At 35.5% G+C, this 20004-nt stretch overlaps 7 protein-coding genes across 10 annotated transcripts; 4 read left to right on the top strand and 3 right to left on the bottom strand.

The window, feature by feature from the left end:
• Positions 1-691: 691 nt before the first annotated feature.
• On the top strand, positions 692-1791 carry LOC101888025 (charged multivesicular body protein 1b). Its single transcript, XM_005187551.4, has 3 exons — positions 692-852; positions 930-1395; positions 1464-1791. The coding sequence occupies exons 1-3, from the start codon at positions 831-833 to the stop codon at positions 1585-1587; spliced, it is 612 nt and encodes a 203-aa protein (XP_005187608.1). The 5' UTR covers positions 692-830; the 3' UTR covers positions 1588-1791.
• A 381-nt stretch (positions 1792-2172) lies between these two features.
• Positions 2173-2960, bottom strand: LOC101887857 (uncharacterized). The gene is made up of 2 exons (XM_005187550.4): positions 2705-2960; positions 2173-2643 (listed from the first exon to the last, which is right to left on the bottom strand). The coding sequence occupies exons 1-2, from the start codon at positions 2803-2805 to the stop codon at positions 2256-2258; spliced, it is 489 nt and encodes a 162-aa protein (XP_005187607.1). The 5' UTR covers positions 2806-2960; the 3' UTR covers positions 2173-2255.
• Positions 2961-3181: 221 nt separating this feature from the next.
• Positions 3182-4097, top strand: Sgf11 (SAGA-associated factor 11 homolog). Its single transcript, NM_001286874.1, is given in 1 exon segment — positions 3182-4097. A coding segment is annotated over 1 exon segment (663 nt). The 5' UTR covers positions 3182-3237; the 3' UTR covers positions 3901-4097.
• A 30-nt stretch (positions 4098-4127) lies between these two features.
• LOC101890334 (cilia- and flagella-associated protein 45) lies at positions 4128-6351 on the bottom strand. Its single transcript, XM_005187565.3, has one exon. The coding sequence runs from the start codon at positions 6268-6270 to the stop codon at positions 4666-4668; it is 1605 nt and encodes a 534-aa protein (XP_005187622.2). The 5' UTR covers positions 6271-6351; the 3' UTR covers positions 4128-4665.
• A 238-nt stretch (positions 6352-6589) lies between these two features.
• Positions 6590-12537, bottom strand: LOC101888722 (gram-negative bacteria-binding protein 2). 3 transcript variants are annotated; one of them, XM_059129321.1, is made up of 4 exons: positions 12398-12537; positions 7552-8286; positions 7181-7485; positions 6590-6986 (listed from the first exon to the last, which is right to left on the bottom strand). In XM_059129321.1, exons 2-4 carry the CDS (start codon positions 8222-8224, stop codon positions 6786-6788), a joined length of 1179 nt encoding a protein of 392 aa, XP_058985304.1. In that variant the 5' UTR covers positions 8225-8286; positions 12398-12537; the 3' UTR covers positions 6590-6785. The 3 variants fall into 3 exon arrangements, with proteins under 3 accessions (XP_058985304.1, XP_005187612.2, XP_011294178.2); XM_005187555.4 differs by lacking the exon at positions 12398-12537 and adding an exon at positions 8527-8728; XM_011295876.3 differs by lacking the exon at positions 12398-12537 and adding an exon at positions 8504-8644.
• On the top strand, positions 9483-11943 carry LOC101888903 (gram-negative bacteria-binding protein 1). Its single transcript, XM_005187556.4, has 5 exons — positions 9483-9706; positions 9768-10383; positions 10913-11073; positions 11147-11532; positions 11591-11943. The coding sequence occupies exons 1-5, from the start codon at positions 9562-9564 to the stop codon at positions 11774-11776; spliced, it is 1494 nt and encodes a 497-aa protein (XP_005187613.2). The 5' UTR covers positions 9483-9561; the 3' UTR covers positions 11777-11943.
• A 3027-nt stretch (positions 12538-15564) lies between the features above and the next one.
• LOC101889258 (Golgi apparatus protein 1) lies at positions 15565-19904 on the top strand. 2 transcript variants are annotated; one of them, XM_005187558.4, is made up of 6 exons: positions 15565-17604; positions 17722-18234; positions 18384-18752; positions 18825-19194; positions 19271-19377; positions 19455-19904. In XM_005187558.4, the coding sequence occupies exons 1-6, from the start codon at positions 15781-15783 to the stop codon at positions 19623-19625; spliced, it is 3354 nt and encodes a 1117-aa protein (XP_005187615.1). In that variant the 5' UTR covers positions 15565-15780; the 3' UTR covers positions 19626-19904. The 2 variants fall into 2 exon arrangements, with proteins under 2 accessions (XP_005187615.1, XP_005187616.1); XM_005187559.4 differs by having other exon boundaries at positions 17722-18249.
• Positions 19905-20004: the final 100 nt, after the last annotated feature.

Genomic DNA, 20004 nt, shown 5'->3' with positions numbered 1-20004 from the left:
CTCAGCAAATTTTACTAAATAATTTTTACTAGAAAAGTAATCGTACATAGCATGGCAGAAGAATTTGAATATTTTCTGAACAAATTTTTTGTTATTGAAAAGAAAACACATACATAAACAAATAGAGATGACATATTAAGCCAAGAAAAGCCCTACCTTGATATCATTGTACCATGGTACATACATGGTACAACGAAGAGAAGGTAGGTCAACTTTAAAAAAAATGCAAGTATAGAGGTCTACCTGTTTGGCTTGTAATGTCAGAATTAGTATCAAAACAATAAAAAATCAAACAACTTGTTGCATTAATTTTGAACAAATAATTGAAAACCGCGAAAACTGAATGAAAGGTCAACATTTCTTTTCAAAATCATGTTCTATATATCTCTTATGGTTTATTTCGCGACATAAACTGTAGACTTTGTCGATGCATATGTTGCAATAAGCATTTTGAAAACACCCGAATTTGAATATTTTCTGAACAATTTTTTTATTATTGAAAAGAATATGCACACATAAACAAATGAAGTTGACATATTAAGCCAGAAAAATAAAAAAATTGAAACCATATGGTAGTTCTGCCCTACCTTGAATTTATTGTACCATGGGTACATACCTATTTATTGACAGAGAATTTTACTATCAGCTGTGATGATGAAAGCACCTTTGACAGCCGTTTAATCGACCTACACATCTCTGAAGTGATTCATTGATGAGGCAATTTACAAGAAAACAAGGACGTTTTAGTTAAAAACAACATTTGTAGATTAAAAACAAATAAATTTTTCTTCTTTTCTTATTTCTAAAAAACTATCAAACTGGGGAACGAAATGTCGTCGCAACAAATGGAAAGTATGTGGCACCACTTCCTTAATTTAGACGGAATAATTTACTGTTATTTTCTCGTATTTTTCTTGCAACTCATTTAGAACATTTATTCAATTTAAAATTTGCTGTGAAGGAGCTGGAACGCAATAGCAAAAAATGTGAGAAGGAAGAAAAACTCGAAAAGGCCAAAGCCAAGAAGGCCATACAAAAGGGTAATATGGATGTGGCTCGAATACACGCCGAAAATGCAATACGACAGAAAAACCAGGCAGTTAATTACTTGCGAATGAGTGCAAGAGTTGATGCCGTCGCTAGTCGTGTCCAGTCTGCATTGACTACACGTAAAGTAACTGGCTCTATGGCTGGTGTTGTAAAGGCCATGGATGCTGCCATGAAGGGAATGAATTTAGAAAAGATATCCTCCTTGATGGAGAAATTCGAACAGCAATTCGAGGATTTGGATGTTCAAAGTTCTGTTATGGAAAATACCATGTCCGATACCACAACAACCTCAGTGCCACAAGGTGATGTTGATAATCTATTGCAACAAGTGGCTGACGAAGCTGGGTATGTATTTAAAAAGTTTGTTATTTTTTTGTTTTGGTTATTTAAAACACAAATTTGTTTGATTTCAGTCTGGAACTAAATATGGAACTGCCCAGCGGTGTTCAATCATCGACAATTGGAGCCTCCACACAAGTATCACAGGAACAAGATGAGTTGACTCAACGATTGGCACGTTTAAGACAAGCTGAATAGATGTTGGTTGTATCTGCAATATGGAATTTGATTGTTATGCTTGTCGTCTTTCGGGCCCGTTAGGGATGTAGATTTTATAGTTTGTAATTTAAGTTCACTTCTCACTGTCTATAATAAAATTTGTAAAAGAAGCTTTTAAATGTATACAAATATATTCAAAATGGAATGCGGAATGATCACATTGCACTCCATTGAAGCGGAAAAGTGCCTATATTGTTTTGGGAAATGTTAGTATATCTTGAGGTTTCTTTTGTTGATTTTGAGATAAGGTTCACAATCTATTTTAGTTAATAAGGAGATTCACAATTTATTAGTTCTTTTCAGAATGACTCATTTTGAAAAAAGATAACGTATGTAAGAAAACGGTCTATAACGGGGATTCTAGTAAATGCTAAATGTGTTTTCAATCATATGTTGACCTATTCCAATAAACATAAGTAGAGTGGTTCGGAATGGAAATATGTGTACCAAAGATTTTAGTACCGTACGAATCAAATTTGTTAGACTGTATTTAGAGGGAAATATTTGTACGTAGAACTATAGTTAAGAAAGATACTATCTTGCTAACAAATAAAATACTTTAAATACAAGCTTTTTAAATGCTGTTATTGCTATCTTATATTAATACCACTACTTAATACTAATGTTTACAAATCCATCTATGCAAATCACAGCAACTGATCATTTTTAAGATTCATTTGTCGCTGCTGCATCATAAGCAACTGTTGGGCTTGACTCTCTTGATACAACATATCTTGCATGTCCATGGCGGTCATGTTAATACCTTGCCCAGTCGATGTAATTAATTTGTCGTCACTTGCCGATTTTTTAACCCGTTGTTTTCTTGGTTTCTTCTCTTTGGTTGTAGCTTCTGCAGTATTAGTGTTGATATCCTTATTCTTAGGTTTCGGCCCTCGCTTCTGTTCTATTTTTCTTTTGGGATGTGGAGCAACCATTGGCAAACTCCTCCAACCGTCATTGTGTCTATCAAGTCTTGCCTTGAGGATCTCAACATCTCTTGTACGACGCCTTATCATTTTCTTGACATTGTTTATTCTACAATTTAAAGAGAATTTTAGGATTTGCTTATTATTTGTTATGGCTGGGAGTCTCTTACCTTAACACAAACCTTTCATTTTCAGTTTGTATTTCCTGACAACGTGCCAATAGTTTTTCCACAAATGGTTTGTATTTGGAATCTTTTTCAGTGAGAAGCATTTTGTTTTTAATTGTTTATCATTCCATGGGTTGTAAATAAGAAAAACAAGCTGAGAAAACTGTCAATTGATAACAACTTCCCGCCTAGTGAACCCTAACTACCAACAAAGCCAAAAAAGTCATTGTAAACCAAGCCGTATAAAAAAATTCCAACGGCGCCAAGGCTGCGGAAGCCAAGAAGAATTATTAATTTTAACAAGGATATCAAAATTATGACTTTTTAAATACACATGTAAATAAACATATGACAGGTGTTGTATTTTCCCCCAAGCCAAGTATTTAGTTATTCTCAGCGGCATCAATATGTTTTAGATTTCAAAGTCATCAACGGCTGTGACTTTTTGAAAATAAGTTACCGGCGTTCACCCCTGCTTAGTACCGGCTTGAAGCTCTGCTGTCCTGCTGTGTATTTCTTTCTCTAGGAGCAAGGAGATGTCTACCGGCACTGCTAATTCTGCTGTTTCCAGCAAATCTACAAATTCAACAACCTCAACATCTAAAGTTCCTGTCAACGAAAAATCGAACAATTCTCAGAATGCGAATACCTCAACTGCCAGTATTATCAAATCGTATCGTGAAATTGTAAACGACCCTAAAAATCTCGATGAGGCTGCCAACTATTTGTATCAGTCGCTGTTGGACGATGCCGTCGTAGGTGTATTTCTGGAAATTCACCATTTGCGCAAGACTGGCAATCTGACAGCGATGGATGGAGTAAATGAAGATGAATCGGAAACTTCATTTCGCATTGTTGACATGCCGAATTTCGATATATTTGGCATATCCACCGCTAAGAAACCAATGGACTGCACCTGCCCCAACTGTGATAGGCCTGTGTCGGCGGCTCGTTTTGCTCCCCACTTGGAAAAGTGCATGGGTATGGGTCGTATATCTAGCCGCATTGCTAGCCGTCGTCTGGCCACAAAGGAGAGTAACAGTGCCAGTTCTTCGTCATCTTCGTCATATCTGCAGACGACAAATGCCGGAAGTGATGATGAAGACGACGTTGATTGGTCATCGGAGAAACGTCGCAAGAAGTCTAGCCAAAATTCCCGTAATAATGGTTCTAAGAAGAATAATGGCAAAACATTTTGAGCTGATTCGAAGCGACAGTTTTCTTCGTGTTTATCCTCTAATGATTATCTAATTTAGTTATGCTCTAGTAATTAATTTTTTATAATCGTATTTTAGTTTAATTTATGAATGTATTATTAATTATTTAGTTTTGAATATGGCCTATTCATAACGCATCTCTTTTTTATACATTAAAAATCTATAAATGGAAATTGAAAGCTTATATGTTTTTGGGGAGAGGTAAAATGTGTTTTTTTTTTAATTTATTCATTCAAATTATATGAAAGACATAAAGCACTTAATTTTTCCCCATAAGGGCATCAGTTTCCATAAGATAAATGCCAATGAAGTAAATCTTTAAGATAAATAGGATGACCCCGTTATAAAAATATATATTTTTTATTACTCGAATAATTTGGATCCAACACTTTATCGTTATGATAATAACCACCATTGTTGAGAGACTTCGCTATAGATTACAGTTCATATTCATTTCTAAATATTCTCCAGATAATTTCACTTTTTTAACATATTTTCTTCTCGTTTTCACTTCTAACCTATCTTGGGAAGCTTTTTATGACCTCAATGCCTTTTCACGAGAGTGTAAAAATAGTTGTTTGGGGAGAAAGGTATTCTATGTGGAAAGGGGAATACCACATTTGTGGAATATTTAGAAGATGAAATGTTAACGTTAATTGTCTTCCAGTCATGCTTTTTATCGTCGAAACGATAAAGTTTCGGAATTTATGTGATTGCCATTTGAAATATCATTTCGAATTGTTGTGTTTATTGCAGTTTCGTTACTTGACCACCACCAACAATGCGTGATAACTGTTTCTCTACATCTTTTATGTATTTTTCGGGTAAACAGGCCTCACGCATAGCTGATAATTTGACATTTATGACAGCCCGTATATTGGCATCTCGTTGCCTTTCACTCTCACGCCAAGCATCCGCTTGAGCTTTCTCCAATTCTTTTAACCGGCGCCTTTGCATTTCATTGTCACCCATTTGACGAATAATATCCTGGCGATACATGTCACGCTTGCGATCTCTTTCCTCTTGTGCTTTTCTCTCTTTGGCCTCCTCATTTTTAAGACGTTCAATAAGTACATTGAAATCTTGTTCGGCACGGGCAATTTGCAAGGCCTGACGATGTTTGGTCTCTTGCATCTGTCGTTCACGTGCATCGGCCAACTCCTTTTCAATTTGCTTTTTACGCAAGACGGCTTCGCGCTCCTTGCGCCTGTATTCCCGTTCAATTTTCTCTTGCTCCCTTAGATAAGACATTTCTTCACGATCCGATTTGGATTGAAGGATCTTTTCGGCCAGTGAATAGATACGTTGTTGCTTACGCTCGAATTCCTGCTTGGCTAGCATTTTTTCCTTGTGTAAAGCCTTTAAACGTTCCGCCTTCTGTTTCATATAGGCGGCTACTTTCATTTCTGCTTCCCGTTCTTGTTGCCATAGCATTTTACGAAACTGGGTAGACATTTCTACTACTTTAGCCAAATCTTCACGATATTTTCGTCGCCTTTCCTGGGATTCTTTCATGCGACGTTCTTCATCGCGTTTTATGGCCTCGTGTGCTTTGCGCAACATTTGGGATTCCTCTTCAATGCGTTCTGCCTCCAGAAAACGTAAATTTTCTCTTTCATGAAGCTGTTTTTTAATCTCATCCGCATACTTTTGTTTGTTTTCATGCAGTTTATTGAATTTTTCATCTTCTTCAGATAGTGCCTTTATAGCATTGTCTATTACTTGACGCTCCAATAGTTGTTCATGATTCTTCAGTTCCCGTTGTATTTGAGTCTTTTCCTGAACCTGAGCGTCACGCACAGCATGACACTTGGCTTCCAATATAATGCGGTTAGCCTTTTTGACTTCTTCCTCTTGTTCGTGCTTGGCGAGAAATGCCCTTTCCAGTATACGCATTTGATCATTACCCTCATCGGCGGCTAGGTTCGTGTTTCGCTCAGCTTCTTGTCTTTTACGTGCCTCATCCATTTCTTTAAAACGTTGTTTGGTACGCTCGGCTTCCTGTTCCAAACGTTTAGCTTCTTCTTCGCGTTTCATCAATGCATCCAAACGTTCTTCAATAGTCACCACTTTGGATGCAGTCTTAAGACGTTCTAATTCCCTTGGCGGTATGGAGACTTTTCGTTCATCTTTAGAACGGGGTTGTTTCTTTGGTTTGGCGGGGATTTTTGGTGCCAAACCTCGAGTATAGAAAATGTCCGAACACGGATTAAAAGATATTTCCTGTTTACAGGCATAGTTCGGAATTTGAAAGTCTGAGCTATGACGTACAGCAGTTTTAGCTCGACTTGTAGTTGTCGATTGGGAGAAATGCTGGACAGAACGTCTATTACATGCCGAAAAACAAGGCATTTTGATGGAAATTCGACAGCAATGTTTAGGATAACTAAATGATATAAGTATTTCTAATGAAATATATTGGCTGTCTGGTTGCCAATAAAAAAGTAATATATAATTGTTTGCTTAACAACAAGTTATTTATTTGCAACCATAGTAATATTTGTAGCAAATAATTGGTTGTTCCATGGCAATAAATCGGTGGTTCTCCTAAAAATTACATGAGTTCGAGATTGCTAATTTTAAAGAGAGCCAAAATAATTTATATTTTTTAAAAAATTAAACATTTTTTTAATTCTTCACACCAATTCAGCTCAACTCACTTGGATGCAAATTAGTTTATATTATTAATTTTTAATTTATTGCGTTTTTTAAGAGAATTTTTTTTATGTGCAGGCCTTATATCGCATAATATGTATATTAATGGAACATTTTTCTATTATAATATTTGATATATATTGTTATAGTAATATCACAATATTGCTTAACATTAAGTTGCATAACAGTTGCCACATTTACTTTTGATAATTTCAGACTGCGTAGACCTTAATGTAATCTATACGCATTGTCTGGCTGTCTTCGGTCCAATTAAATTTCCCATCTTTAATATTTTGCCAAAAGATGCTTATAGCTTTGGGTGATGTATTTTTCCATGGCTTGACTTCCGGATCCGCTAAAGTGTCGGGAAATTCAAGATGACCTCCTGCAGAGACACCCAAGGATATGAAGAACTGCAAAAGAAAAAGATATTTATCTTATTAATGTTTGATTTTTATAATTAAATTTTGCTATTGTAATTGTATTACTTTTATACGCTTTGTCCCAGAACCAGCTTTGCAAGAGAAAATCGGTTCTGGAACAGGAAAAATTATTATTTTGTAATGAGAAGCCTGAAGGACCAAAAAAAAAAAAAAAAAAAAATTACCTGTTCATTAAAACCATCAAGATTGCTGTGAAATTCACCATATGTTCGGCCATCAACAGACACAGATATAGAGTTATTGCTCCATACCAGTGTATAAATGTGAAAATTATTTCCAAAATGTTCACTGGCATAGAGTTCTTTAAAATCCGTATCATGTTGTTCAATATTTTTGACAAGACCACCATATAGGCGACGTCCTCCAATATCTTTCATCGGATTGTCGGTTAAAAGTTGTTCATTGCCTCGAGCAAATGCAATGCGCATTTGTTTTTTATTAAAACTTCCATAATTTTCCAATGTTATATCTTGAAAATAAGTAAGAGCCACATTAACTAATTGCTACATATTTACAATACCATTGCAATACTTACAAGGCAATAACCAACTGCCTTTGGGTAATTTTGCTTTAATCTCAACTCTACCGTATTTGAATTGAAATGTATTTTTCGTATTGATGTTCGAAGAATTTATGGGTGGAACATAAGTGAAGGGAAATTGTGTCATTGATTTGCATTCTTTCATTATATTCTCCACCGGGGTACAACGTGTACCAAAATCAATAGCTGCCATTCTTGCATTGGCTTGGGTAAATGTGGGTTTTATATTTAAGATGCCATCATTGATGAATACATTCTCTTGCCTAGTGTCGAACAAAACAAATTCTTCGTTTATACGACCGGTCAATAGATTACGAACATCAAAAGACCATTTCGAGAGATCCAACTCTGTGTCATTGAAGTTCTCTTCAAAAATTAGTTGATTTTTGCAAATATTTGTTAAATCTTTGACAACAGTTTGTGAAGGTTCACACGTATTTATTGGAGGTTGTGGTTTTTCCTCACTCCCACAGAGTTTCGAGGAAATTGTTTTTGATATTTTCATTGCTACATTATCATTTTCTCCAACAACAAGGTATTGATTATCTTTATAAGCTTCCCCATTGTAATCCACTAATATTGAGACGTTTATTTTGTCTTTTTCTTTTAATGCTTTCATCGGTTGGGTGATTTTCCAGTTTGGATTTGGTTCCAAAACCATATCCATGTAACCGGGACAAATATCATTGATTTTGATGTAATAGATCACTTTGCGTATACCAGATTCATCTGAATAATATAATAAATAAATAGACAAAAAATTAATAAAAATATAGTAAAATGTATAATAATATAGCCGGTGTTATCCTTTGTATAAATTATTAAACTAGAGACAATATTTATAAGGATTGCTAACACCAGGAACAAGAGGAGATTTACTTAGCATTATATGTTTTTCTATATTCCATAGAGAATGTATGTATACTACAACGTTACGGTACTTTACCCTTTATTCAATACTCAACATACCGTCCAAACTTAAGGAGAATCCATTATTTAGCTGCTCTAACTTGACATTGGGGATTTCATATGAACAGCACGTCTTTGCAATTAAGACAAGGAGCAGTAGTATTTTACCAAAAACCAATGAAGACATTTGCATTATTCCAATCCAGAGAAAAAATGTAGGTATTCGCACAACGCCGTATTGAACTTGACTGATAAGCAATGACGACAAACAAACAGAATAAAATTCGAGAGTATGAACAAGAAAAAAACCACCATCAAGTTTATGATTATCGCTCAAAACTTGTTTTAAACAATCTCAATCTCAGAACAAGCAACTGTAGCATGCAATGGATGTGGAATATGGTAATAGCTCCCATACACTTTCTTAAGGTACCGAAAATTGGAATTTATAATTTGTACTGCGATAATGATTACAAACTTGGTTCCAATATAGATTCAAATCTTCTTGATTCCCAAAAGCTAATACCAAAATTGTATTATCTAACATTCACTCTAATACATTGTAAAGTTTATAAGTATAAACATAATCAATTTTTTCAAAAACTAGTTCAACGAATATATAAAAATATATATATTTATTATCAATTAGTACAGTTACCATGGACGGTCCCAAAAACTTTAGACTACTCCAAAATTATTTATAGTATTCTTAATCTTAACATTTTTGAACAATATTTTGATTGAAGTGAGCTTATAATTTACGCTTATAACATTTTAATGAATAATAAAGTGTCTTTAGAGTTTTAATGAACAATTTGAGGAATATATTTCTAAGAGCTTTCGAATCCATATACTCTTTTCACCTAATATTGACTTTTAATTCGCTTTTTTAGGGTATATTCTATTCGACTACTAGCACATAGATAGTATAATTTTTGCTCTCTCGCACTCAGCTTAATACATCCTTAGTCACACTCTAGCTGATAACAATGATGGAAATCCCAAGAAATTAATCCGCACATTTATGCCATTTTTTTGCTCTATAGAAAACAGTCTCTTCTCAAGCAACAACCAATTAAGATCACGGTTATATTGATGTACGCTTCTTGCAAAATGAGAAGCTTGCAATTATTTATTGGCGTTGTATTGCTTTTAAATCGAGTACGATTCAATTATGGCTACACTGTGGAGACTGTGAAATTAGAAGTGTTCAATGATAAGTTCCGTGCCTCGATACCAAGTAAGGTTCCTAATGAAATTGAAAACACACAAAACGAAGTGTAATTCCTTGTTGTTTTTAGATGATCCTGACATCAAATGGGTAGCATTTAATGTTAATATTAACAAAGCCTTTAGCTCATTCGAAGCTGGTCAATTATCAGGTTTAGTGGGAATGCCCAAAAATGGCAAATGGACTCATGAATTCAGACGTTCACTATCAGATTCCGATGTTATCTACATCTGGCTGGCGATGCAATATGATGGGGTTATATTTCGTGATAGGCAAGGGCCATTTTCGGTTGCTGCAATACGAAATGGAGATCCCAATATAATGGCAATAACAACGTCTTCAACCACAACAACACCAACGACGACCACCACAACACCGGTACCATCGCCCAGCTCGGGTGATGAAAATCGTGTGAATAATACCCAAAATTGTTTCGATTCACAAACAGAACTACCGCATGGAGATAATAAACATAAACATTGCAAAGGCGATCTATTGTTTGAAGAAAATTTTGATAATCTGGACGATTCTCGTTGGATCAATGAAGTACGAATACCCATAAGAACAACGGATGATGAATTTGTTTTTTACAATGGAACAGCGTATGTAGATAATGGTATCTTGAAAATAACACCAACGTTGTATAATGGAGCGGTTAATAGAGATTATGTGAATTTGGGAAATAGGTGAGTTTTGTGCAACCTTTCTACAGCATTTACCATTTAAAGGTATTAGAGATGGGTATAGAAAGATATAGATATGTAGGATAGGTAGGAAAGATATAGATAGGTAGGATAGGTATTCTGTCTCTTCTTCTCTTTTGTTTTATAAAATTATTTATGTTTAAATTCCTAATATAAAATAATTTTTATAAAGCATTTTGCGCGGTTTTTTATAGACCGCTAACTTTAAACCTTAAAGATTTCGAATGTATTTTTGATAACATCTTCTCTGTTTGAATATCGAATTCAAGAATAGTAAAAAGTAAAGTGGATACACTCACACAGGACATTTAGCTCTATTTTCCTTAAATAAATAAAATTAAGGCAAATTCTGTCTTTGAAAGTTTTTAGCAAAAAGTTTTATTTCTGTAGTATAAGACTTTCTACATGCAGAAAGCTTTTGTTGAGGTCTTTTATCTTAAGAATTCCTTTAATTGGTTTTTCTATATACGAGAGGCGATATATTGATTAAATAATATGATTTTTCTTTCAGATGCACCGCCCGGTATGATAAATGCAGTCTACAAGGTAGACCCAATTATTATATACCCCCTATTGTATCAGGTCGCATAAACTCCAGAAATTCATTCAATTTTAAATACGGACGCATAGAAGTTAAGGCGAAAATGCCCAAAGGCGATTGGTTAGTACCACGTAAGTTGGAGAAACACATTGTGGCCTTAGATTTCAAGCATATAATTTTTCTATTGGAATTCCAAATTCACAGTACTTCTGCTGGAACCAAATGCAATGAAATACGGAAATGCTGCGTATAAGAGTGGGGAGATGCGCATAGCATTTGTTCGTGGAAACAAAGAGTTAAAATGGCGTGATCTAGAGATTGATGGTTCGCATTTATATGGTGGTGTCATAGTTAAAAGAGAAGCCGAACGAAGACATGACTTTATGGCCAATGTCACATTGGATGATGTGAACGGTTCAAAAGAACATTTCGGCAATACATTTCATGTATATTCGTTGATTTGGAAGCCTACCGAGTTACTGTTATTCGTAGACGGTTATCAATATGGTAGAATAGCAACAGATTTTAAAAAATCCATACGTGAACAAGTTTGGGATTTAGGTGGAGATAATGCTCCATTAGACGATATGGTAAACTTCATCTGTTCTATTATTTAAGGCGTCTAAATGCGAATTAATGTATTTCTAGTTTTACATAACTTTGGGACTATCAGCTGGTGGACATGGTGACTTTCCACATGGAATTCCAAATAAGCCCTGGGTTAATACTAACCCTAAAGCGCCGCTGCATTTCAGTGAACAACGTAACGCATGGCATTCTTCATGGGAACAGCCGTCCTTGGAAGTTGATTATGTAAGAGTGTATGCTATATAAGTAAATATTTAATAAAAATATTTTAAGCACATAAAAATATTGTTAACTATTCTTAACTTTCCAAATAGGCCACATATATATCTATGGAATACCTATCCACAGATTTTTATCTATCTATAAAAAAAAAACAGTTCTGGAACAGAGCAGAAGTTGGTTTTTATAAACTACTTCAAGGCAGGTTTTTTTTTTCTGAGCCCGGGTTTGAATCGGATCTAACAAGCTCGGCTTAATTTTTGTTAAATGAAAAAGGGATATGAAAACATTTATAAAACAAAGTATTGTCAAAAAAAAAAATTGCAAAGAAAATATTTTTCATTTCATATTTTCATAAAACAATAATCAAGCCCCTGACACATGTAGAGTATAATAATAGCCATTTTTTTATTTATTTCTTCCATTAATGTAATACAAAGTACAAGTATTACTAGTTGCAAAAAACCTGAGCTTATAATAATAATACACTTAATTCTTATTTCCTAAAATACACCATAGATTACTTGGCCCCCAGCCGTTTAATATTAAAGAAAACCCAATTTCAATTAAAAGGTTTAAAAAGGCGATAACATCGCCTAACGGTTTAAATAAATCCATCATGTGTCCACTTATCGGATAGTAACTTACATTAGCTTTAAGTGGGTGTAAAACGTTCTTGAATACAAATTTTCTGGTAGAATACCCAACACAAAAATAATTTCCTGGAATTAAGGAATAAGAATTGAAATAGTTTATATTAAGACTACAAATAATTGAATTGTACCAAGCCTGCAATAATTGCTCTGTTCCAAAATTTCTGTTCTCCGGAAAAGTCCGTTATGTTATCGAAAGAAATTGCAAAACTAGAAGTGGATTGCTTTCTTTTTGGCACTCGTCCCTTCATTTATTCAGTGAACACATACATTTTGCACACTCGCATTGAACGATATTCAACACCCATTCTTTCTTTTCCTCAAGTTAACCAAGTCAACATACAGCTGGTGCGACATGTTGCCTCCTCCTTCATTCGCAACATTTTCAATTCAATTTCAATTTTCTTTATTGAGACTTCTTTTTATCAGATATTACAATTTTATATTTAGTAACAAACAATAACATATGTTGATTTTAGTTCTGTAAACGTATTGAACTAATAAACTCTAACAGTGTTGACATCTTCAATTCGATACGAATTAATAGTTCTTATAAAATACATTTAATGTAATATAGTGACAGTATAAAAAACAATGTTTGCTCACGACATTTACGGTGTTGTACAGAGCTTGGTCTGATATTAACAATATTAAGGGAAACAACCTAACAGAAAACAGGATAACAATAAATTTCCTGTAAAATAAAAACATGAAATTAACAATTAACAATAATCGTTTTTTTTTTTTTTATAACAATGGAAATCGAAAGTACAATTACAGTATGTACATATACAGGTATAAACAGATAATAATCTTTATAATTGAGATTACGAAATTATAGCGTTCATATAATTGTATTATTAGCGTATATACAAAAAACATTAAAAACATATAATACTGGAGACGTAAGATTTTATCCTCGATGCGAACAAGGCACAGCCTTGATGTAGAATTGAGGAGGTGAGGTTAGATTGACATTATTAAGATCTTCGTGAAGTATTCCTACTGACGATAGGTAAGTAGACGAAGTCCATGTGGTATTGTGGTTTGCTTCAAAGATTTCGTTCATTAATGGATTTTCGTGATGCTCCAGTCTTTCGACGAATTTTAGGTGTTGTTGCATCGCATAGTGACAGAGAGGTTTGATGGAAGCGTTGGTGTAAATGAATTCGTTCGAGTAACGTTTCGAGGGGCATTGGAAGTTTTTGTTCAAGCATTTGCGTAGGACATTTCTCTCGAATATTTCCATGTTGTTGGCCACCACAGGAGAAATGGAGAACCAAATAGGGAAGGCGTAGATGAGCAGAGGTCGTATCGCTACCTTATAAATTAGAAGTTTTGTCTGTGATGGCAGATATTTACTCTTGAGGATACCAGCATACATTCCAGCAACCTTTTTTGCTTTGGTGGTGATAAGCCGACCATGCTGATTAAATCGAAATAGGTAACTAAAGGTTACACCTAGATACTTTAATGATGTTTTGAATGGAATTTGGATACCATCAAGCGGAAGAGAGAGGTTTTTACTTTGCGGCACCACCAGTCTATGACATTTGCCACTCGCATTGCGAATGCAAATAGCTTCAGATTTTGTGGGGTTTATTTTAATGCCCCATTTTTTGTAAAAGTTGTTAATGATGTTGAGATGTGTGGCAACTGCGTTACGAGCTTCGTCTGGAAATTGGTTGTGCGAATAGATAAGACAATCATCTGCATACAGGATAGCTTGCGAGTTTAAGTGGCGGTGTGGGAAATCATAAAGATATAAATTGAATAAGAGGGGCGCTAGGACGCTCCCTTGCGGGACTCCGCTTCTTACTTCTCCAAAATCCGAAATGGCATTTTGAATTTGGACACAAAATTTGCGGTCCTGAAAGTAGTTATGTAACAACTTAATGAGGAATGGATCAACATTAAGTTCAATTAGCTTGTAAATAATACCTTTATGCCAGGTCGAATCGAAGGCTTTCTGAATGTCTAATGATACTGCGACTGTTGAATTCTGCAATCTTAGGTTGTAGACAATATCCGAGTGTAGTTTAAGAAGTGCATGTTGCGTCGAATTTCCAGGCCTGAATCCAAACTGGTAGTATGAAAGAGGATTTATAACAAATTCATTTTCGATTTTTGATTTTAACACAGCTTCAAAAAGTTTTCCGATATTAGAGAGCAGTGAAATAGGTCTGAAATCAGCCACATTTTCTGAGGAGTTCTTTTTTTTAATGGGAATTATCTTTGAAATCTTCCACGATGGGGGGAAGTGCCCATTATTAAGACAGTTGTTGAAGACAATGACCAAGAGTTTTATGGCCGACTCAGGGATCTTTTTCAGTATGTAGTTCGAGATGTTATCAATGCTGCAAGATTTCTTGTTTTTAGAAGCGGCGATTATGCTTTTAACAGACTCCGAATTTGTGAAGTGGTAAAGGCAAGGTAGATGTACTAGGTAATCGCATCAGCTCAGCTGACGGCACCATTAAATGTCAAAACAAATTGTTGTAATGAAGAATTCGCCCTAAATGAATGCAACAACAAATTTGTTTATGTTGTTTTCCCTAAAAGTACCTTTTAAATAATTTAAGAGCAAGTTAAGAGTGAAACCAGTAAAAAAATTAAAAGAAAATGAAGGAAGGAGGTTAAAATGGAGTGCAACTCTAAGAATTAAGTTAACCTCAACATCTAAGATTCCCAAAGCACATCACGGGAAGTAGTGCGAGAATTCCGCTCTTGTCATTTGCAGTTCCGGAAAACTTTCGGCTTAAACCAGTAAAATATAGTCATTATAAGTTTCTTGGTTTAAAAAATATCGCAATACTACAATTAATACTTATTTTACTCTTATTTGTTTTACAATAAAAACGACGTTCGTTTACGACGAGAGGCACACAAAATAAAATGTAAACAAACACCTCGTTTCTGATTGGTTGAAACAAATTTGCCGCAACCTTTAAATGTCATGGCGAATCTATGTTTTTCGCCTTAGATGCCAATTTTGACATTTGAGGGGACCACAAAAGTTGCTTTGTTGTAGCAATTCGCCGATGCGGTTACCTGTTAGATCTACCTTGGGTAAAGGTCTTCATTATCGAGGGATGTGAAATCATCATTAAAGGTAAAGGCAACATTTTCTGTGTTGTCAATATGTCTGTGTACAGAGTACGCAGAAAGCACAGCGCACCGTCGTCGATTGGTTTACACATAATAGGACGCCGCCACCGAAGAAATTGCTGCGCTTCGTAGTCTGCTCCAAATAAAATAAAATTTTAATCATTCGAACATTTTTACATTTCACAGAAATAGCTTCAATTGCGTCGTCTATTCCACATGCCAAACACAGAAAATCAACAAATGATTGTTCTGATATTTTAATTCGGAAATATGTATTACAAAACAATACTGACGTTTCTATTTACCGGCTTAATATGTGAAGCAACAGTCGCGCAGCATTATAAGGAAGTGAGACATGCCCAACGTCAAATAAGAGCTGCATTGGATAATGCCAACGCAGCTGCAAGGGATCGCACCCTTATTGATAATCATGATTGTGAAGAGCTGAAAACACTTTGTACGCACATCAAATCTACTGATAACCTTTCGGTCTTAGAATGCGTGGCCACATTTACATCTAGTCAATTAGAAGGTCTCTCCGATAAGTGTCAACATGCTGTGTGGCATGAAACTAAGGAGCTACTGAATAATAAATGGCTGGAAGACAATCTCTTGCAAAGAACATGTATGAAGGAAAAAGATAAACTGGAATCATGCATAAATGCTGTTGATGTTTGGTCGTGCATTAAGGATCGAGCTCAAATAATGGAGCATGGCAACAAATGCCGTACTTTTATAAAGAGAGTCAGTGCCATTTTATTCCCAGATTATGACAATTTGGGAGATTTCTTCAACAGTTGTTCCATGGAATTGCAGCAACTGGAATGTGGTCGACTGAATACTGAACGCAGACCCATTTCCCAACTTGAGACTGCGGAGTGCTTGATGCAGACAGGTGCCGATGTTTTGGGACAACCATGTAAAGCGGCGGTTGCTCGAATCGAACAGCAAAATGAAGATTTGAGGTTTTTTGACATTTGCTCCGAAGATCTTAAACATTTGTGTCCCGAAGAAGTCACAAGAACACCCGGGGCATTTAAATGTCTGGTGAAAAATAAGGGTAATCCTGGAATGACTACACGCTGTGCTGACCAAATTGGTCAAAGAGATCGAGAAATTGCCAAGGACTATAGGGTGTCCCGTGGTCTGGCAAAAGCATGCAAAGATGATATTAAGCAACATCATTGCCGTCGGGGTGTCTCCGAAGATAAACAAGTACGCTTGGCTCAAATTCTACTATGTCTAGAGACGGTTGAGAAGAATGGTACAAAAATTGCTCCCGAATGTCGCCTGGAAATTGATGATCATCGTCGCATGTTGATGTCCGATGGACAATTGTCACCTGAAATTTTAAATGACTGTGCTGATGATATACCCAAATTCTGTGGAAATGTTGATAAATTGTCTAACATTGGTATGGGTCAGGGAACGGGAGGTGAAATTATTCATTGTCTAATGGAGCATGCTCGAAAGCGGCGTAAAGATAGGCGTATTACATCGCAATGCCAACGTTCCCTGGAAACGTTAATTAAAATCTCAGACGTGGGAGAAGATTGGCGTGTGGATCCGGTATTGCGACGCAATTGTAAACCTGTTGTAGATGTTGCCTGTCGAGACACCGATGGTGGTAATGCCCGTGTTATGTCATGCCTAATGGAACAACTAGGAACTCCAGTTATGACAGCAGACTGCGAACATTCCCTGCTGCTGATACAATATTTTGTAGCCAGAGATTTTAAGTTGGATCCCCAGCTGTACAAACACTGTCATGATGACGCAATCAAATATTGTCATGCCAAAAAGCAATGGGATGATGTAACAGACATACAAATGGATCCCGAAAGAGGTCCACTAATTTTACCCTGTCTTCATCGTATGGCTTACAGTGACGACGAACAGAATACCCTGCGTCCAGCTTGCTTTAAGGAAGTTAAGCGAGTCATGAGACAAAGAGCGGTATCTGTCGATTTGATACCAGAAGTAGAGGACGCTTGCATTGATGATCTTTCGTATTATTGTTTTGACCACACCGAGAAAGGTGCGGAAATGGATTGCCTACAAACTAATTTGGAAAAATTGCAAAAATCGTGTAAGGTGAGTAATAAATGGAAATGGAGAAGAAGAAGGAAGGCCCATTGTCATATTAAATCGAATCTCTTCTTAAGAATGCACTATTTTATTTACTCTCATATTTTCACTTTATTTTTTTAGGATGCTGTTACATCATATACCGAGGAAGAAGCTGCACATGTCGAACTAAATCCCGTGATTATGTCCGTATGCACTGAAGCCATGAAAACCCATTGTGATCACATTCTAAAAGGTGGAAAAGACCGAGGAGATATGATGGACTGCCTAATTTCGCATAAAAATGATGCTGATCTGAGACAGGATCTTAAATGTCGGGCAGCTATAGAACACTTTCAAATTATTTCACTGAAAAACTATCATTTTACGTATAAGTTCAAAGAAGCCTGCCGTCCACATGTGGTACGTTTTTGCTCAGGAAGTACTACCAAAAATGATGTGGTAGCCTGTCTCAGTGAAGTTATGCGTAACGATACTATACGCGGTCAACGACCACGCATACCCAAAGAATGCCGCCAGCAAGTCAAAGCGCAGCTATATCAACAACGAGAATCCCTGGAACTTGATCCAAAACTAGCAAAAGCATGCAAAAAAGAAATGGAACAATTTTGTTCGGATAAAAAAGGCCCGGGACAGGTGAATGATAAGAATGCAAGTTTATGTTGATTCACAACCATTTGTATATTGCCCCCAGTTCATGATTACATTTTCTATATTTTTATTATGGCACTTAATGTCTGCCTTTTTGAATTCATGAAACATCAATTATTTTTTCATTCGCATAGGCTTTGGAATGTTTAACATTAAATACGCCTAGATTGGGCAGCGATTGTCATCATGCTATCTTTCTGGTCAAGAAATCGGAGCTTGGCGATAGTGCAACAGATTACACTTTGGTAAATACTTGTAAAGAAATGACATATAAATATTGTTCTAAGGAGGATCCTATGCGTCTGCTTGACTGTCTGAAAGTGTACAAGGATGATCCGTCTTTTGATCCACGATGTCATTTAGTAGTAGTAAATCGAATGATTGAACAAAACACCGACTTTAGATTTAACCCCTCGCTACAACTTCATTGCGGTAAAAATATTGATCGATACTGTTCCGATATTGTAGCAAATGCACAACCTAATGAGGAGTTAAATGGGAAGGTAAGTTGGAGATAATCCTAAAAAAGCCATATAAAATCTAACAGGAATTCTTCCAATACAACAAACTCACAGGTTATTCAGTGTCTTAAGGATAAATTCCGTCGATCACTCCTCGATGAAGAGTGTTCCCAGGAAATGGTGAAAATTTTGCAAGAGCAGGCTCTTAACTATAAACTTAATCCTTTGTTGCAAACATTTTGTAAACATGAGATTGCCGTCCTTTGTAATCCTGACAACTATGTCAAAGAGCATGGCATGGTTGAGGAGTGTCTTAAAACAGCTTTCCTAAATCAGAAAATTGTTAATCGTGATTGCCGACTGGAGGTAGCAACTTTAATTGCTGAAGCCAAAGCGGACATTCATGTCGATCCCATATTGGAGGAAGCCTGTACAGATGATTTGTTGCGCTATTGTTCCAATGTGAAAAAGGGAAATGGACGAAGTAAGTATTACAAACTGTATCCAAAGCACAGGAAATACAAGTATATTTGACAAATTTTCTGTGTATTTTACTTTAGAACTAAAATGCCTGCAAACAATTTTGCAAGATCATTCCAAGGCCATGGAAGAAGACTGTCGTTTAAAATTACAAAGACGAATTGAAATGTTCCGAAATGCAGATACGGTATGTATACATGTGAAGCATAAACATTGTAAATAATAAACATACGCATTTGTATTTGTTGTTTATTTTATTTATAGGTATTAGTTCAGCCGCCGGAAAATATGGAACAATTGGTTAATCAAGTTGTCACATCGCCGGCGAAAAAGTTCTTTATCGTTATTTTGATGACTGCTGTTGGTATGGTATTCATGTTGGGTATCTTCTTCGGACGAGTCACAAAACGTGCAATGAACACCAAAAATAAATAATATTTATGAAATGAATGTAATCTTTCAGTGACTTAAAAATGTTCTACCAAAACATATACATACATATATTTTTATAATTAATATTTTTATCTAGTGATTCCATAGAAAAGCTAACATAAGTTAAGAACAAAAAAAGTATTGGGACATTTATTTGTAGCAACAAGTTTGAATTCCAAATTTTAGTTTTAATGTTTTTAATTCCATTTTGTTTTCTGTATTGGCGTTATTTTCTGTGTTTATGATTTTTTTTATTAAATTATGTTGTATGTGAAAATCTTTTATTGTTTGTGCATTAAATTTCATAGAATAATATTAGGAAAATCAATTTAGATATACTTGCAGAGGCCGAATTGTTATAGGGATTTTGGATGATTCGAAA

Source organism: Musca domestica, unplaced genomic scaffold (genome assembly GCF_030504385.1).
Source record: "Musca domestica strain aabys unplaced genomic scaffold, Musca_domestica.polishedcontigs.V.1.1 6, whole genome shotgun sequence".
In the NCBI taxonomy this organism is placed as follows: Eukaryota; Metazoa; Arthropoda; class Insecta; order Diptera; family Muscidae; genus Musca; species Musca domestica.
Note: the sequence above shows the minus strand (reverse complement) of the source record. Positions and strands in the feature narration are given on the sequence as shown.